This window comes from Bos indicus x Bos taurus, chromosome 28, assembly GCF_003369695.1.
Source record: "Bos indicus x Bos taurus breed Angus x Brahman F1 hybrid chromosome 28, Bos_hybrid_MaternalHap_v2.0, whole genome shotgun sequence".
NCBI lineage: Eukaryota > Metazoa > Chordata > Mammalia > Artiodactyla > Bovidae > Bos > Bos indicus x Bos taurus.
This window is the reverse complement of record NC_040103.1, coordinates 30,717,167-30,734,742: the sequence shown is the minus strand read 5'-3', so window position 1 is coordinate 30,734,742 and position 17,576 is coordinate 30,717,167. Positions and strand designations below refer to the sequence as shown.

Below are 17,576 nucleotides of genomic sequence, written 5' to 3'. Positions count from 1 at the left end.
GGCAGATGAACATTATGTGACAAAATTAAATGTTATAAGCACCAGGAAAAATACATGGCTATTTTACATAATTTAAGCACGACTGACACTTAAGACTGAAGCCATAAAGAAAAGATTCATGGATTTGACTACATGAAAATATAAAGAGCTTCTGCAAGTCAGTAAGAAAAAGGTGAAAACCCCTAATAGAAAAATGATTAATGGATAAAAACAGGTGCTTTACAAGATGATATACAAACAGCCAATAACCAAACACAAAAAAATGTTCAATTTCACTAAAGAAAATAATTATCAGACATATTTTTTCTATTCTCTAACTGGTAAAAACTTTAAACAGTAACACTGTATTACATTGAATCTAAGCTATTTATGACTACAAGATGCATCTGATTTCAAAGATGTTAAAATGTTTTTTAAAAATGTGTGTCTTAGATTCAATGAAATATAGTAATGGTGAGTGTTGATGATCATACAGGGAAACAGGTATTCTCATACACTGCTGGCTGGCCTGAAAACTAACATGACCTTTCATGGACATAGCCTTCAATCCAGAAATTCCTCCCTGAGGAATTTATCTTAAGGCAATAATTGTTGATGAAAAAATTGGAAATATTTGTAATATTCACTAGATGAAATTGGTTAAATTTTTTTTTTTTAAATATGGGGTTGCAAAATCAGTTATGTTCAGGAACCACCCAGGTATAATATATGTGACTGAAGCAAGCTGGAATGTAAAGCAACAGGTAGCAGTGAGACTGAGGCAGAATGGAGTGCTGGCAAATTCAAATTCAAAAATCTTTAAATATAGTACCAGATCTTCTGTTACACAGTTAAGAGAAGTCTCAATAAAACATTTCTGTGGCCCACAGTCATCATGTTTATAATCTCGGCTCTATATACTACGGAATTCTACACATTCATTAAAAACTATCTTTGGGAGAATATTTAATGATGTGGGAATATGAGAATCTATTGTTAAGAGGGAAAAACCATAAACATGTACAGAATTTTCCATTTCTTTTTAAAAGGGTGGGTGGGGCAGGGAAGGAATTTCTAATTGATTATTCTTTCCATTCCTTTTTGTCAATCGGTATTTTCCAAATTTTTCACAATGAAAATGTATAAAGTTTGTAATAAGAAGGCAGAGTTATTTATAACGTTCAATATACTATCATATGAGAAAAAGAAGGCTAAACTTGGCTGACTACTCAATAAACAGAGAAGAAAATCCATATTCTATATGGATATACCCATGTAAGATGGTTCAGATCTTCATGTTCAAGATTATCAACGAATGGCCAAGAAAATGGTAATGGCTCCTGTTATAGGACTTTTTTGGGGTCATCATTATCACCATCATCGAGAACAAGTAATGTTTTACCTCTGAACACTCTACTGAACAACATGGAGAAAACTCTAAACTTTTAACCGACCTAGTCTAAATTTATTCTAATGGGGAGTGGTTTTAAGAGAAGAATCATCTTTTTAGTCGGGTGTCCGAATTACAGTATTTATTATATACATTACCCCCAAATTATAAACTTTTACACTTCTCTGCTCACAACCTGTACTAAACCCACAAGTATAAGGAAGGTGGGAGGGATGAAAAAATGCTTAAAGAACCTATATACTCCTGAGCTGTCAGACATTAGGACTAGGCTAATGTGTACCTAATAAAGCACATTTTTTAATAGGTTTAAAGGTTCACCTTTTGGCATTCTGGAAAGTGGGGGATCACAGCACTCCATATGGAATCCTCTATCACAGGAGTCACAGAAAAGCATATTATCCTGTAATGTAGCATATTAGAGACTAATTGAGACTGAAATCAACTGTAAAAGGCCACAAATTCTTTTGTTATCTGGTTAACAATAATAAAATAAGATAAAGCGGCACCACGATCCCTACTGAAATTTGGTATCACACGCACCTAAACACTTAAAAAGAAAATAGCAGCGATCTACAAAAATGAAAGGCCTTAACACTGAAAGCTAACAATTTACCTGGAGATGGATATTGAGAGCCATACTTACTGCATTTTTGCCTTGGATTCTGCATGCACTGCACGTCTTGCATTCGATGCACTGCCACCTTAAGGCCTTTACATTTGTTGTTAATTCAGGACAAAATTTCAAACAGGATGGGTGCCCTATAAGAATAAAAAAAATAAACTGCTTTATGGGAATGGTGCCGTCGATTTTTTAAACTCACTAATATTTAATAGACAGTGACGATGTCAGCCAAAGAACCTTAGGAACTTGAAAATATGAAAAAAATCAAAGATTCCAAATTATATTTTCCCTTCTGCCCTTCCCCCTAGCACCGATATGTGACAGAGTAACTGTACAAATGTTTTCCCGAAGAGAAACTTGGAAAATGTATACCAATTCTAATCACAAGTCTTGGAGAACTTGAAGATAATGTATGCTCAGATCATGTTCTCATACCTGTGCCTTCTGTTAAATCTCTTGCCCTTGCCCTCTTCATCAACCACCATCTACCCCAAAGCTTTCTGGCCTGCTGGCCTGTGAGCAGAGTGCTGAAGTTCAAATGATTCCTACTTTCTGTGTGTAATGAAATCATAAAACATAAAACAACAGTTAACTAAATAAAAACCTGACGCTGCTTAACATAATACAATGAACAAATGCAAAGAAAGAAAAAAACTCAGGAGTATACAAAGACTACCCCATTGCTGGGATATACAAAGAAGGCACCACTGCCATCTTGCCCCGGGTTCCTGAATTTAAAATCTGTAAGTGGGAGTTGTTGTTTAAGTCGCTAAGTCACGTCTGACTCTTTGCGACCCCACTGACTGTAGCTCACCAGTCTCCTCTGTCTATGGGATTTTCCAGGCAAGAATACTGGAGTGGGTTGCCATTTCCTTCTCCAGGGGATCTTTCCAACCCAGGGATCGAACCTGGGTGTCCTGCTTGGCAGGCAGATTCTTTACCACTGAGTCATCTGGGAAGCTCTGGAAGCAGGAATAGAAACAGTGAATTTGGGAGTTAAGAAGTTGCAAAGTCCAGGCTACACAGAACACGCCAAGAAGCACACCCTTAGCAAGTGTCCCACATTTTTCTGAGAGTTCGGCTTTTCCACCCTGTTTTGGACACACTTTTCATCTAGCAGCTCTCACCTCACACAGGAAAACTGGAGACCCCAAGGGATAGCACCACTTAAGAAAGTCAGCCAGGCTACACTGAGTAATAGATCTCTCTGAAAGGTTTGAGGAGTGTGAGTCCAGACTCTGGAAGTTTAAAATCTGATGGTCTTTTATCACATAAACCTGAGACCTCCAAATTTGATTTTAGTTTTCTAAATCTGGTCTTAAAATAGTACAGATGTTAGTAAGTCCCATGTGAAAGAACTTATAACCAAGCTGCAAAAGAAACCTGAGGGGTAAAAAAAAAAAAAAAAGCAGATTCTGCAATTTCAAAACTGTTTTATAATTTCCTGACTTTGGCAGGCTCATTGTTTAAATATGTATTTTGGGTTGCAGCCAAAAAGGTCCTCCTTCCTAAAGCTTAACAGGTGCTTCATAAAATTCTACCCACCAGGAGATTTGGCTTTTTGAAGTAAAAACATTCAAAAGCAATCATCAATACTGTTAATAAAAGCACACTATTCCTGAGCTAAAAAAAACACAACAACAACAAAAACCTAAACATCTGTATTTAAGATGTTGAGCAAATAAAATGTTGTCATAGGATTATGACCTCAGGCAGTAGACACCCAGCAGATGCATTTAACCTATGACACTTTTCTTTTACAAGGGCTTCTCTCATTCAAATGAATGTGGGGGGAGGGCGTTTATGTATATATACATGTATCAATCACCTCTTTCTGCTCAGGAACAGCAAACAAAGACAGCTCGCTTTTCGACTTTAAGAAGTATACTCTGAAGAGGGAGGGGAAGGTCTACTTTGATCAGGGTTTTCCCGCCCCCACTTATATAGTGAGGGGTAAAAACTCAAGTTTTAAAGAACAGCAATTTAAATTCCACCCTTAAAATGGGTCCCATCAGCTTAAAAGTATACCATTTACTTCTCTTTTTTCTCCCTTTTTATTACTTCCTGTAAGTCATACATCACTAGCACATATGACCTCAATTTCATGCACTAAATTTTTCTCTACATTAAAATCTGCTTTTGTACTTTGTAGCTTAATATCCAGCAACTAAGGTAATTCACATCATATTATAGCTTACTATTTTTTTCTCACAGATATCCTATAAAAATAATTTTTAATAATTAATTATACTTTTGAAAGTTAATGGATTTCAGCCACTTTCAATCAAGAGCAAGGAATATTCTTCTTCTTATTGCTTCCTCTCACTTTAAATAATATTATATTGCAACTACTACCATTTAAGCTACCCTATCAAATTCTAAAATCTTCAGTCTATCTTTCCTTTAGGCAACAATCTTACCTTTATTTAGCTCAAGAGAACTGGCCATAGATCCCTTCCAGCTCTAAATTTCTATGATTCTGTAAAGGATGCTGAGGGATGAAGAAATATTTCCATTTTATTTTCTTACTGCCAACTTTACACAAAAGACTGTAACTGAGTCTTGATACGCTAGTACACAATCTATAGTAATTACAAAAAGGACAACCATGCTATTGATAATTCAATTCCTTACCTCCCATTCTAGCCATTCTGTAAACTCAACAATCCCCTCTAAAATTTGGGTTCTCTCTGCTGACACAATTCATGGTGGTTTACACACACACACACACACACACACACACACACACTCATTCTTATACCAGTAGATTTTAAGCACTGATAACTTACAACAGTTTTATCCAGCGAAACCAAAGGAGTACTGTTTAAAATTAAACAAGTACCAATGAGACCACAAGTCGGTAGAAGTGATTTTTGAGTCAAGTATTATGGGAGTAAAAAACCATGGGCTCTGTAGTAGACTGAACAATGCCCTCCAAATATGTCTATTTGTAATCCCTAAAACGTACAAATATATTAACCGACATGGCAAAAGGGGCTTTGCAGATGTGACCAACGGTACAGGCCTTGAGATGGGAGATCATCCTGAATTATCTGTGTAAGTATTCCAATCTAATCACAAGTACTTAAAAGCAGAGAACCCTCCAGCTTGGTTAGTAACATGAGACAAGAGGAGGAGGAGAGGTTCAACACAGGAGAAGGACTGCACCCAGCGGGGAGTGGGAGGCACACAAGCCGAGGAGTGCAGGTGCCCACTAGAAGCAGGGAATCCGGTTATGTGACAGCAAGAAAGGGGGACACTGGCCCTGCATATGCAAGGAACTGAATTCTGTTCACAGCTGTATGGTGATTTGTTATAGCAGCAATGGAAAAACTATGAAAGACTCAAGACATTGGGTCCCTCACATCAGTTATCTGACCAACTACCTGTCCACTGAAGACCCGATGAGGGAAAGGACAGACATTTCAGATCACATGGTCCAGCAGGTGGTTGTTTTGGGAGGAGGGAGCAGTGTAAGGTTCATAAGCTGTTTTGGATATTATCTCTGAGGAGCCCATGAAGTGTCAAGGAGAGGAGTCCTGGAGGTAGGCTGGCTTGGAGATGTGGGCAAGTCTAGCAAGAGATTAGAGGAAGGCCTTCCTAAAAAGACACCAAAAGGATGAGTGAGATCAGAGGGGAGCAGAGGCGGGCAGGGTGGGAGAGAGCAGCATGTGCAGAGTGACAGGAGAACACGGGGACGAACATGGGGACATTTAAGAAGAGGAAAGAAGTTTGATACAACCTCTACATAACCTCATATAGTTATAGGTTATATGACAGGGATGGTGATGTGCAAAGGGGTCAACAGGAGCCCAATCCAGAAGAGTGTTTTGGGCTTGGATTTTTCCTAAGGTTAACTGGTGGACACTAAAAATTCTGTGATTAGATTTATGGTTTTAAAAAGTAATTTATATTAAAAAAAAAAAGTAATTTATGCTGAAGTATGCAAAATGGATGAGGAGAAAGAATATGAAGAGGAAAGCTAGCTTATTATCATAGCAGCTCTGAGCGGGTCTGGTGAAGGCTGTGGATATACTGAGGACGTAGAATAAATACTGGGATGTACAATCAATGCATTTTTGGTAATTTCTTGCTGTGAGAGAATAGGACAGAGGAGGGCTTCTAGAACTGAATGCGTAGCTGGTGGTGTGTCGTTTGCTGAAATGGGAAATCCCCGAGGAGAAGCAGGATGTCGTTTGTTTGCTAAGATTTCTGTCTTTGCTAGAGTGGTGGTGGTTGTTTTGGGAGGAGGGAGCAGTGTAAGGTTCATAAGCTGTTTTGGATATTATCTCTGAGGAGCCCATTAAGTGTCAAGGAGAGGAGTCCTGGAGGTGCTTATATCTAAGGGTCTGGAACCCAGGAGAAGCTATGAACCAAAGTGAGGAAACACAGGGCCAAGGACGAAAGGCTGAAGAAACTCGGAGGTGATGAAGAGAGGCCAGGGAGCTCACAAAAGATCTGGAAGAACTGAACTGATAGAGAGAAAGCACAGAGAATATGAAATCACAGAAGTCAAAAGATGAGAACGTTTCATGGAAAAAGATTCTCAACAACTCAAATATGACTGAGAGGAGTATTTGGTGTAGATTGAAAGATGTCCACTAGACTTTTTTTTTTTTTTGCCAGGCCTCTGGACAGCATGCAGGATATCTTAGTTCCTCCAAAAGAGATTAACTTGTGCCCCCTGCAGTGGAAACTCAGAGACTTAGCTACTTTTCTGCCAGGGAAGTCCCTAGAGTTTTAAAAAAACTTAGAAGGCACCTTTAGAGTTCGCTACATGGAGGTCACTGTTAATCATACCAGCAGAATTTTAGTGAAATAACAGGTCGGAAGCAAGGCTTCTGCTTCCTGTTACTCTGCATGGACTGCCAATCCAGCTGTGGGCTTGTGGAGAGGGGGGCTTCCTCCTCCATCCCTCCTTCTTCTTGGAGTCCATCTCTAGGTTTCTTCCTAGTTAAGGGGCTTCTTCCAAACCCAGTTTTCAATCTGTGTATAGTCGGTGTGAAACTGGACAACTAACTAACCAATCCCTGGGGTATTTTCTCACAGTAACATCAAGAAGCTAGTGACTACATATATGTGTATATTGCACCAACCAGCTCCCTGGGAGCAGAAGGCAGGCAAGTTTTACTCAGGGTTAACACTAATAAAACAAACCCAGGATAGACTTCAGGGCTCCTGAGGACAGACTGGTACGCGACTCCACGTCTCCGGCTTCCTTCACTGTACAAAGGTAATCTTCCTGCTCTCCAGCTGCATCTCAGCAGCCATGCTGTCTCCAGTGTCAATGAGCTTCCACTTAGAATGATGCTGTAATTTTGAACTGTGCACTTATCTTAGATTTGCTAATTTGAAAACACACATGCACAGAACTCATCTGTAAGTAAGATTTAACCACCCAGCAATCTGAGCAGCAGACACAAAATTTCATTTGGTATAATATCTAATACTTATGTGAAGCTAATTAAAGATAATTTGGTCTTAATGAGGCAAAGAGAATATAACAGTGTTAATTTCAAAGTAGGCTGATCCATGAAAGTCAAGTAAAATCACTTCTTAGTCTCAGCATTTCCATAGACCTGAAGACTATGTGATGAGTCCCACATTCCTATTAGTGCTTCGAACAGCCCTTTGGTGTTTTTGTGTGATGATTTATAGATAGTGATGATCTTCATAGCATTATCTCACTGGATCCTCACAACAGCCCTGTGGATGCAGGATACAGACATCACCCTCCAAACCTCACAGATGTGTACAGCTACGTACGGTTCCATGGCCAGCAAGTAAAGAGGACTGCAGCGCTGCATCTGGGGCTCCTTGCACTATTTACCTCCCTTCACAGTTTTACTACCTGCAAACTTGAATACCTCCCTTCACAGTTTTACTACCTGCAAACTTGAATAATTTTTTTTCAAAAGTTTTAGCAGAAAAAACACAGTTAAAGAAAATACTGCCCATTTGCAGCACTGAGCCATCTTAAAAATACAGAAATTTCTAATTGGCTTTACTTTATGATGTAAGCAGAAGGAAACACTTATTACCCAGGTCTGTGAAGTCTAAGCAGTCTAAATGTGACATCATATAAATGATACTTCAGATAGAAAGAGGTGACTAAAAACCAACAGGCACATGTGGGAAACACATTTAAAAGCTCTTTATGGGCTGTTATCTATATTTCCTTTTTTTATTTTGTTTTACAAGGCTATGGTTTTGTTTTGTTTTGTTTTGTTTTTTCACAGAAACGTCTTACATTAGGGATTCCTTTGATCATTACAAGCAGTCTCAATCCGATCCCAGAACCAATGGACTCTAGAGTATGAGATAGTGGTCATTTCTGTAAGGCCAACCAGGGCTACCAGCCACTCTGTAATTCTCACTTCTGAAACTGAACTGGACCATGACACCAGGGCTCCCACCATTACTGGGGGCCACTGCTGAGCCAGGCCAAGCTATTTGATTCTTTTTTCCCTATAATCACTGACATGTCACAACAGAGCACTGTAACTACAAAATCTCCCCAAGCTTTCTAAGAAGAACCATATTTTTCTTTTAGTCCTTCTATTTAAAGACTGCTGCTGCTGCTAAGTTGCTTCAGTCGTGTCCAACTCTGTGTGACCCTATGGACGGCAGCCCACCAGGCTCCCCCGTCCCTGGGATTCTCCAGGCAAGAACACTGGAGTGGGTTGCCATTGCCTTCTCCAGGGTCTTTTTAAATGAGTCAGTTCTTTGCATCAGGGGGCCAAAGTATCGGAGTTTCAGCTTCAACATCAGTCTTTCCAATGAATATTCAGGATTGATTTCCTTTAGGATGGACTGGTTGGATCTCCCTGCAGTCCGAGGGACTCTCAAGAGTCTTCTCCAACATCACAGTTCAAAAGTATCAATTCTTCAGTGCTCAGCTTTCTTTATAGTCCAACTCTCACATCCATACATGACTACTGGAAAAACCATAGCCTTGACTAGATGGACCTCTGTTGGAAAAGTAATGTCTCTGCTTTTTAATATGCTGTCTAGGTTGGTCATAAGTTTTCTTCCAAGGAGCAAGTATCTTTTAATTTCATGGCTGCAGTCACCATCTGCAGTAATTTTGGAGACCAAGAAAATAAAGTCTGTCACTGTTTCCATTGTTTCCCCATCTATTTGCCATGAAGGAATGGGCCCAGAAGCCATGATCTTAGTTTTCTGAATGTTGAGTTTTAAGCCAACTTTTTCACTGTCCTCTTTCACTTTCATCAAGAGGCTTTTGAGTTCCTCTTCACTTTCTGCCATAAGGGTGGTGTTATCTTCATATCTGAGGTTACTGATATTTCTCCTGGCAATCTTGATTCCAGCTTGTGCTTCTTCCAGCCCAGAGTTTTTCATGATACACTCTGCATAGAAGTTAAATAAGCAGGGTGACAATATACAGACTTGATGTACTCCTTTCCCAATTTGGAACCAGTCTGTTGTTCCACGTCTAGTTCTAACTGTTGCCTCTTGACCTGCATACAGATTTCTCAGGAGGCAGGTCAGGTGGTCTGGTATTCCCATCTCCTGAAGAATTTTCCAGTTTGTTGTGATCCACACAGTCAAAGGCTTTGGTGTAGTCAATAAAGCAGAAGTAGATGTTTTTCTGGAACTCTCTTGCTTTTTCAGTGATCCAACAGATGTTGGCAATTTGATCTCTGGTTCCTCTGCCTTTTCTAAATCCAGCTTGAACATCTGGAAGTTCACGGTTCACGTACCGTTGAGGCCTGGCTTGGAGAATTTTGAGCATTACAAGGGAAGATTAAGTGAACCTAACACTAGAGCCAGATCACATAGGGGAGTCCAGAGAAGCACACTGAACCATACATCCTCTATCCTAAAAAAAGGGACCTGACGATCCCAGGTCTTGAATTTCTACCATGACCCACATCTCAACTCCAAAGCTTCTAGCTCATGCTGTGTGTGTGTGTGGCGGGGTGCTCACAAAATGACTCTGGATATAAGTCTTTTAGACAGCATCCTCAATCCATTCTTCCCCATGTGTTAAAAGAGAAAACGAGACCATTTTTGAAAAAAGAAAACCCAACACTACACCTATATACTCTGGAAAAGTAAGACACTTTAGGAGTAAAAATATTTCAGTCACCTCTAACTATAAAGGAACTCAAACCTCTCTTTTGGCAGGCTTCAATCTGGGAAAGATGAAGGGAGATTGGTTACATCAGAAAATCTAAGATGTACTTGTTTAGAATTACGCCTTTATACCCTGTGAAAGAAGCCTTGACGATATGATCTGGAAGATAATGATCTCTTATCAACTTAAGTAAGTGTATCACTAGAGGTAAGGAAATATATGAAGGGAACTTTTCTTTCCAGATTTAAGTACGACTTTAATCTGTCTAGGTGCCCAGACAAATAGACACTGAAGAAATAAAACAGTTAAGAGTGTTTTTAAAGTACCACCTTAAAAATCACAAAGGGTAAACCTTAGACAAGAGAACACTACTACTACTAAACACTACTACTAAATTGATCAGGCGGTTACACAAAACAATAATTCATTCAGAATGAGCCTCGTGAGAAAACCCAAAAGATAACTGCAGAGTCAGAACTGATGAGTGAGGCACTAGCTCACCAGGATAAAACAAGGAGAGTGAAGGATTGAGATTTATTAATCCGAACATACAGATAATGTTTCCATGCCCTTTTGCCACCAGCCACGATATGATGGCAGGTGGAAGAGTTTTAATGAATCTGTAAAGCCCATCAAAAAGACTGTCAGAAAGCATTTCTCAAGCAGAGTTTGAAATGTCTTATTTCTCCAAGTCAAGTCCTGAGAGCTGGAGAACCATTTAGGATCTATCAAGTTAAACCTTCATAGGAGGAGGAAGAATCATTACACAGCAGTGTCATTCTTCAGTGTGAAACATTTCCTCCATCCAACCATCACGCAGCTGTCATAAACAATAAGATCTTAAATTTCCTGCAGCAATCAAGGAAAACAATTTGATCCGCCAAAAATAAAAAAAGACCAACAACTGCTGATGTGTAGAGTACACTTACCAGAGTGCAGACCATGTGTTAGGTTATTTACTTGTGTTCTCTTCTTTAGCTTCCACACAACCCAAGATATAAGATGCTATCATTATCTCTATGTTTCCAATAAGGGAACTGAGGCTAAGGATGGTTAACTCATTCGAAGTAAAGGGGCTATGGCCAGCTTTCTAGTTTGGTCTTAACCACTATACTATATTATTGACTTGCTAAACAAGAGAATGCTATTGTGTTTTGCAGATTTGTTGATGTTTTTAAAGAATTAACTATAACTAGAGCAATACTTGGGTGTTAATTTTAAAATAACATTTTTTCAGGGAAAAGTTTCAGTAGGCTAGGAGAAGAAAATTTAAAGATTAATACAGAGGTTGACTTTTAAAAGTTCAGTAACTGCCACTCTGCTGAGTTGTGTATGTGTGTGTATACACACATACATATAACCATATATATCTCTAGGCAACTTAAGAAGGAAGGCTGGCTGGTAAGACACATTCTTTTTAATTATCTTTCTTGCCAAGCCTTGCAGCCTGTGGGATCTTGAGTCTGAACCCTGCCTCCGCAGTGAAGTGCAGTCTTAACCACTGCACCACCAAGTAAATTCCAAGACAAATTCTTTTAGTATAAGCATAATGTGACTTAATTTCCATTACAAAAGTGGAAATGTGCGCTTAAAGTCCTATGCTGAGAAAAAGAGGTGACAGCAATCTTGAAAGCTTTTTGGATATTGCAATGTACCAATGACCCAGTCCTCTCCAGTATTCTTGCCTGGAGAGTTCCATGGACAGAGTAGCCTGGCGGGCGGGGTTGCAAAAAGTCCGATACAACTGAGCAACTAACAATATCCCTACCCAGTAGCTCCTTGATTTCAGTATCACTTTCTGAGTAGACCACTCTTTTCCTAGCTTACTCTGGGCAATTTGAGTTTCTTTTATGCCTGATGATTTCTGGATTGTTATCAGTGCAGTTGCCAGAATCCTGTGCATCCCCTTCAGTTTGTCACACAGAGCTGGGCTGTAATATTATATTTCACCAGTAGGTGTCAGGACCTGAAACACTATATGCTGTTGCTCCTGCTAAGTTGCTTCAGTCGTGTCCGACTCTGTGCGACCCCATAGACGGCAGCCCACCAGGCTCCCCCGTCCCTGGGATTCTCCAGGCAAGAACACTGGAGTGGGTTGCCATTCCCTTTTCCAACGAATGAAAGTGAAAAGTGAAAGTGAAGTCGCTCAGTTGTGTCCGACCCTCAGCGACCCCATGGACTGCAGCCTTCCAGGCTCCTCCGTCCGTGGGATTTTCCAGGCAAGAGTACCGGAGTGGGGTGCCATTGCCTTCTCCGAAACACTATATATTTCTACTCAAATGTATTAAATTGAGACTTCAGGTTATAAAAACAAGTGATTCTAGCTGCAATCAACTTGAAAATTTAGAATTTTCTACCCTGAATTTACCTTCAAGGTAGAATATTCCACGTTGAATTACCAATGCTGGCATGAAATCTAAGGTTAATTTAAAATATGAATACATAATATTTTATAAATGTATATAACACTGTTTATATCAGTGAGAATATACTCACTTCCCCCCAACCTGTATTTACTTTTTAAATTTAAAGCTTACACTATTATCAAATAATTGCTTTAAATAACAAGTATTTTTGGATAGAGAAATTGCACGTAGCTATAATAGGGAGTCACTTTACACACACACAAAAAATAACAACTTACCACTACTGCCACAATCTGCACAAGAGAGAAGTTCTTCTGGTTTCTTTTCACGATTTGATTCCTTTGTCCCCAGACAGAAGCTACATATTGGAATGGGATCGGCACGGGGCTATGAAAAAATTAAAATGAAAAAACACTTAGCTTTCCACTTCAAAATTAAAAACAAAGTATTAAAAGCGTCTTACATATTTCTTTACCAAAGAAAGAATAGGGTATTCATATCAATATTTTCTGATAATTAAAAAAACCCTCAAATTATTTGATAGTGAAGTACTGCCTGAATAATACATTTAAGTGTAATGCATAAGACTCAGAAATAATTTTTATTAAGCCAATGAAATTTAAAACCTTTATATATATTATGTATTACCTTCCTGAAATGAACATTAAGAATTCATTTGAAGTCTCAAATCGTTTCCATAATCTATATGCCTACAATAAATTGATTCATCTATTCAGTATTACAGTCTATGAATATCATCTAGTCAGACCAGATTGCTTAAATTTCATCAAGTGTTTTAGTACAGGTTACTATTATCCATCAATTAAACATATGACATAAAATACTGGCATGTTAAAAGGTGACATAATAACAGCCTTAGAACTAAAGAAGGGGTTTTCCATGGTGATTCAGTGATTAGGACTCTGCATTTCCACTGCAGGGGGCATGGGTTGGATCCCTGGTCTGGGAACTAATATTTTGCATGCTCCGTGGCATGGCCAAAAAAATGTTAAGAACTTTAAAATTCTGTAGGATCGTTTAAGATGATCAAAAGACCATTAACAAGGCTTTTCTGACACCAACGTCTTCAAAAGTAAACCACACCATGCCACACAAAATGGATAAACTCTCAATCTCTGACATTCCCCTTCAATAAAAGAAACAAAACATTTGTCTAATCCCTAGCACCCCTTTAACTCTCACAAAGGAAACTGCTTTTAACAATGTATAAATCTGCATACATTTTAGTGCCTTCATTGTTATTTATGACTACCAGCAACGCTAGTGTTCCCATCCATACGAAGAGCTGACTGTGCCTACAGGTCTGGTCACATTATTTTGCACAGCCAAACGGTATGAGAACTAAAATTTTACTGCATATTCCAAGCGTCACACGTTGTCTGCTAGCCATCAGAATGTAACTCTAACGCATTTATATTTGAATCTCGTGAATCAAAAATTTAAGGCAAGAAAGCTTAGTATAATCACAAATTTTTTTTATTTAAATGTAAATTAAAAACAAGATTTTGCTAGGCCTAACTTTCCAAATATACATCAGTGTAGAATAAACCTCATTTGTTCAGCCACTCTATTCCAAAAGCCTGATGCACATAGGCACTCAAAATGTTTTTTGCTAACTATATAAAAATATATGTGAATAAATGAAAGAAATATATGCTAGTTTAAAAAACCTTATTCTAAAATAATATTTCAAATAGTAACAGTGATTCCAACAAACATCTTGGTTCAATGTGGCATGTCATCAAAAACCAGAAATCATCTCATGACCAAGCATTTGCAAACTGTTCAATACGACTGTTAATTTCATCTTACAATATAAACTTTCATTATCTTGCCCTTATTTTCAGTTTAATTTGTTCTTTTAATATGCACAGGCTTTACTTTCTGAGGTAACTATGCAAATATATTTTTGTAGCCCCAGTTCAAAAGCAGAGAATAAAACTCTGTTCTAGAAAAACCAAAAAAGACAAGCTACAACAAATTGGTCACTGACTCCTGCCACCATTTTTTAAATGCCAGATAATCAGCACTGCATAATTATGGATCCACAGTTATTACTTGCAAATGCTCAACTGCAGTACCTTGGGAACACTTTTGTTCCTTTAAATAGCAATTAAAAGAACAATCTGGTTTTCAAGTGACAACATTCCCCTGATAGATTCCAGCTAAAACCCAGTCCTTGTACTAATGGGATTCCTACTTTCATTTGATATAACAATGCTCGAGCCATTGCTGCCATCCTTGCAGTGATAAATAATTTACAAAATGTCACATATCATTCATGCAATGAAACAAATCCAAATCTGCAATCCTATTTTTCTTTTCCAGATGAATTTTTCACTGTAAGAAGACATGGCCATCAGCCAGCATTCATGTTCATTTTCGTCTTTAACTAAAGGTAACACAAAGGACAAAGGTTGCTAGTAGTTCATGGCCAGAAAGACCGATGGTTCACACTCTGCTCAATAATAGAAAGCACAGATGATATCACTTCACGCCACATTCAAGCAAGCCCCACCATGCTGATGTATGCTCACAACCATTCATTTTAGGGATAACTATCTCACAATACTCTATAAAACCACTGCATTATACAGAAATGTCTGCTCTGCTGAATTATTGATAATTCAAAGCACTTTTTGCTAACCTCAGTATAGCCGAGTCTAATTAACTTTAAAAAATTGTCACTTGTATGAAATGAAACTTTTACAGTAAGGCATGTAAATTGGGTCATGGGATTATTATGATTCACTATTCTCAATCTGACTACATATAAACTGTTTCAAAAAATAATCCCTGGTAATAGATTAAAATGGATTGCAATCAGAAACAGGTCTGAATAAATGGCAGCTCAATTCCACTACAGACAAATCATGTTTAAGAGGTCTGAAAATGGAACCAAACATCTTCCAGTTCTGAATTCCTTTCTTTGAAATTTCAAAAAGGCATCTTACCTGTTGATCATATTTTCTTATCAACATGCATGAATATTTCAATCTCATCGGAAGAGCAAACACTCATGGAGAGGTATAAACTCTGCAAGCTGCTGGGGACCATTTCTTCCTCACTTCCCACATGATGGTCCTGGGGCAGCTGCTAGGCCAGAGGCCACTCATACACTAGCTCATTTAATCACTTTAACAATCCTGCCAGGAATGTATATTATTATGCCCATCATAGGAAAGAACTTGAGGCTCTAAGGAGTGAGGTAACTCTCCTAAAGTCACACGGGTTCAAGTGTGGAGCTGGGATTCAGACACAAATCTGCCTTCAGTAAAGCCCATTTTCTCCCCTTTATTACCTCCCCTCCTTGTCTCTCCTCTATCAAGAAAAACAAATGTTTAAAAATTATTTTTTCCATTGATGGTAATAATTCTCATGTGCTCATAATCTCTGCCATCCAATTTCTCCCATGACCAAATAGCATGCTTTTAAAATTATTTAAAAAGCAACGTTTAATATGCTACAGATTATTTATTATGGGGAAACAGAAAACCTGGGAAAATGGTACATTTACAATGGAAAAATATGGTAGACACCCCCTTAATCAAGCAATCAAACCTAGCAGCCATTATGGGACAAACTGACATCCGGTGCCTTCCAAGCGTGGCGCTGAAGGACTCAGCACTGCTTGTGCAGTATTCTTGCTGGGAACATTTAGTCTGACTCATCATAAGGAGATCATCAGGCAAATCCAAAGTCAGGGACATGATGTAAAACAACTAGCCTGGGACACTTCAAAAAATGCCAATGTCAGGTAAGACCCCAAAAAAGGGCAGAACCAATTTAGGCAACTAAAGTGTCAGGAAAATGAAATATATAATTTGTGATCTTCACTTGGTTTTCAAAATTTTCAAAAATAGCCATGACCATAAAGAACATTATTTGGATTAGTAGGGTAATATGCTAATAGACAATACACAAACCAGACTCTGACTGATTATACAGGAGCTGTTCTTAGGAGTTATGTGCTGAAATATTTTGGAGTAAAGTGTCATGATGTCTACCACTTGAGCTCAAAAGATGCAGGGGAAAAACCCTATGTGTATTAGTGTGTTTGTGTGCAGAGAGGGAGAGAGCTAATGCGGCAAATGTTAATGGTTGGTGAATCTTCATAAAGGTAGGAGGGTGTCCATGACATGATTCTTTCAATTTTTTCAATTATCCATTCAATGTTTACAGTTTTCCAAGCAAAAGGCTAGGAAGGCACTTATTTAAAAAAAAAAAAAAAGACCTAAAATGAGTTATTATATAGTTGGATTACAGCATTTATAAAATAAAATAACTCAATCCAATTACTGCTTCATAGGAAATGCAGAGGACAGAGGAAGGTATCAGTCTACATAGCAGAGGGATGCGAGTACCAAAACTCTTGAGGACAAATGACCCAGTTTCTTCAACAAATAAATTAAAAGGGAGACAGAATGAGTGAGAGAGGAAGAGACAGAGAAACAGATTTGAAAGAAGAAACAATAGACTAACAGAAATTTAAAAGGCTTATCAGCCAATTATAATGTATAGTCCTTATCTTGATCATGAATCAAATATATTGTAAAACAAAATGCAATGGCCTATTGAAGGAACTGGGGCTAGTTCGCTGGGAAGAGGCTGTTGGGAGGGGACAGTGCGTGTGATCTTTCTGGGGGAGGGGTTAGGTTTGTTCTCCATGCTTCCCATGCCCCAACCCTCCAGCAACAAAATGATTTTTTTTCCTTGCTTCTTTATTTTTCACATTGTGGTAAAATATATATATATATATAAAATACATATAACATACAATTTATCATCTTAACCATTTTAAAGTATACAGTTCAGTGGCATTAAGTATGTTGTACCACCAACATACTGATCTCTAGGACTTTTCCATTTTCCCAAGCTGACACTCTGTTCCCATTAAATACTAACTCCCTATTCTCCTCTGCTGCTGCTAAGTCACTTCAGTCGTGTCCGACTCTGGGTGACCCCATAGACGGCAGCCCACCAGGTTCCCCCGTCCCTGGGATTCTCCAGGCAAGAACACTGGAGTGGGTTGCCATTTCCTTCTCCGATGCATGAAAGTGAAAAGTGAAAGTGAAG

General features: G+C 38.5%; 1 protein-coding gene across 5 annotated transcripts in view; it reads right to left on the bottom strand.

Moving 5' to 3' along the window:
* The window catches only part of KAT6B (lysine acetyltransferase 6B), a 182,158-nt gene that overhangs the window by 52,682 nt on the left and 111,900 nt on the right, over window positions 1-17,576 (bottom strand). For all 5 annotated transcript variants that reach the window (XM_027530911.1, XM_027530910.1, XM_027530909.1 and 2 more), the window contains exons 4-6: window positions 12,758-12,866; window positions 2,034-2,149; window positions 1,709-1,790 (exon numbers count right to left, since the gene is read on the bottom strand). In XM_027530911.1, coding sequence (XP_027386712.1) covers window positions 1,709-1,790; window positions 2,034-2,149; window positions 12,758-12,866 — 307 coding nt within the window. The remainder of the gene's footprint in view (window positions 1-1,708; window positions 1,791-2,033; window positions 2,150-12,757; window positions 12,867-17,576) is intronic.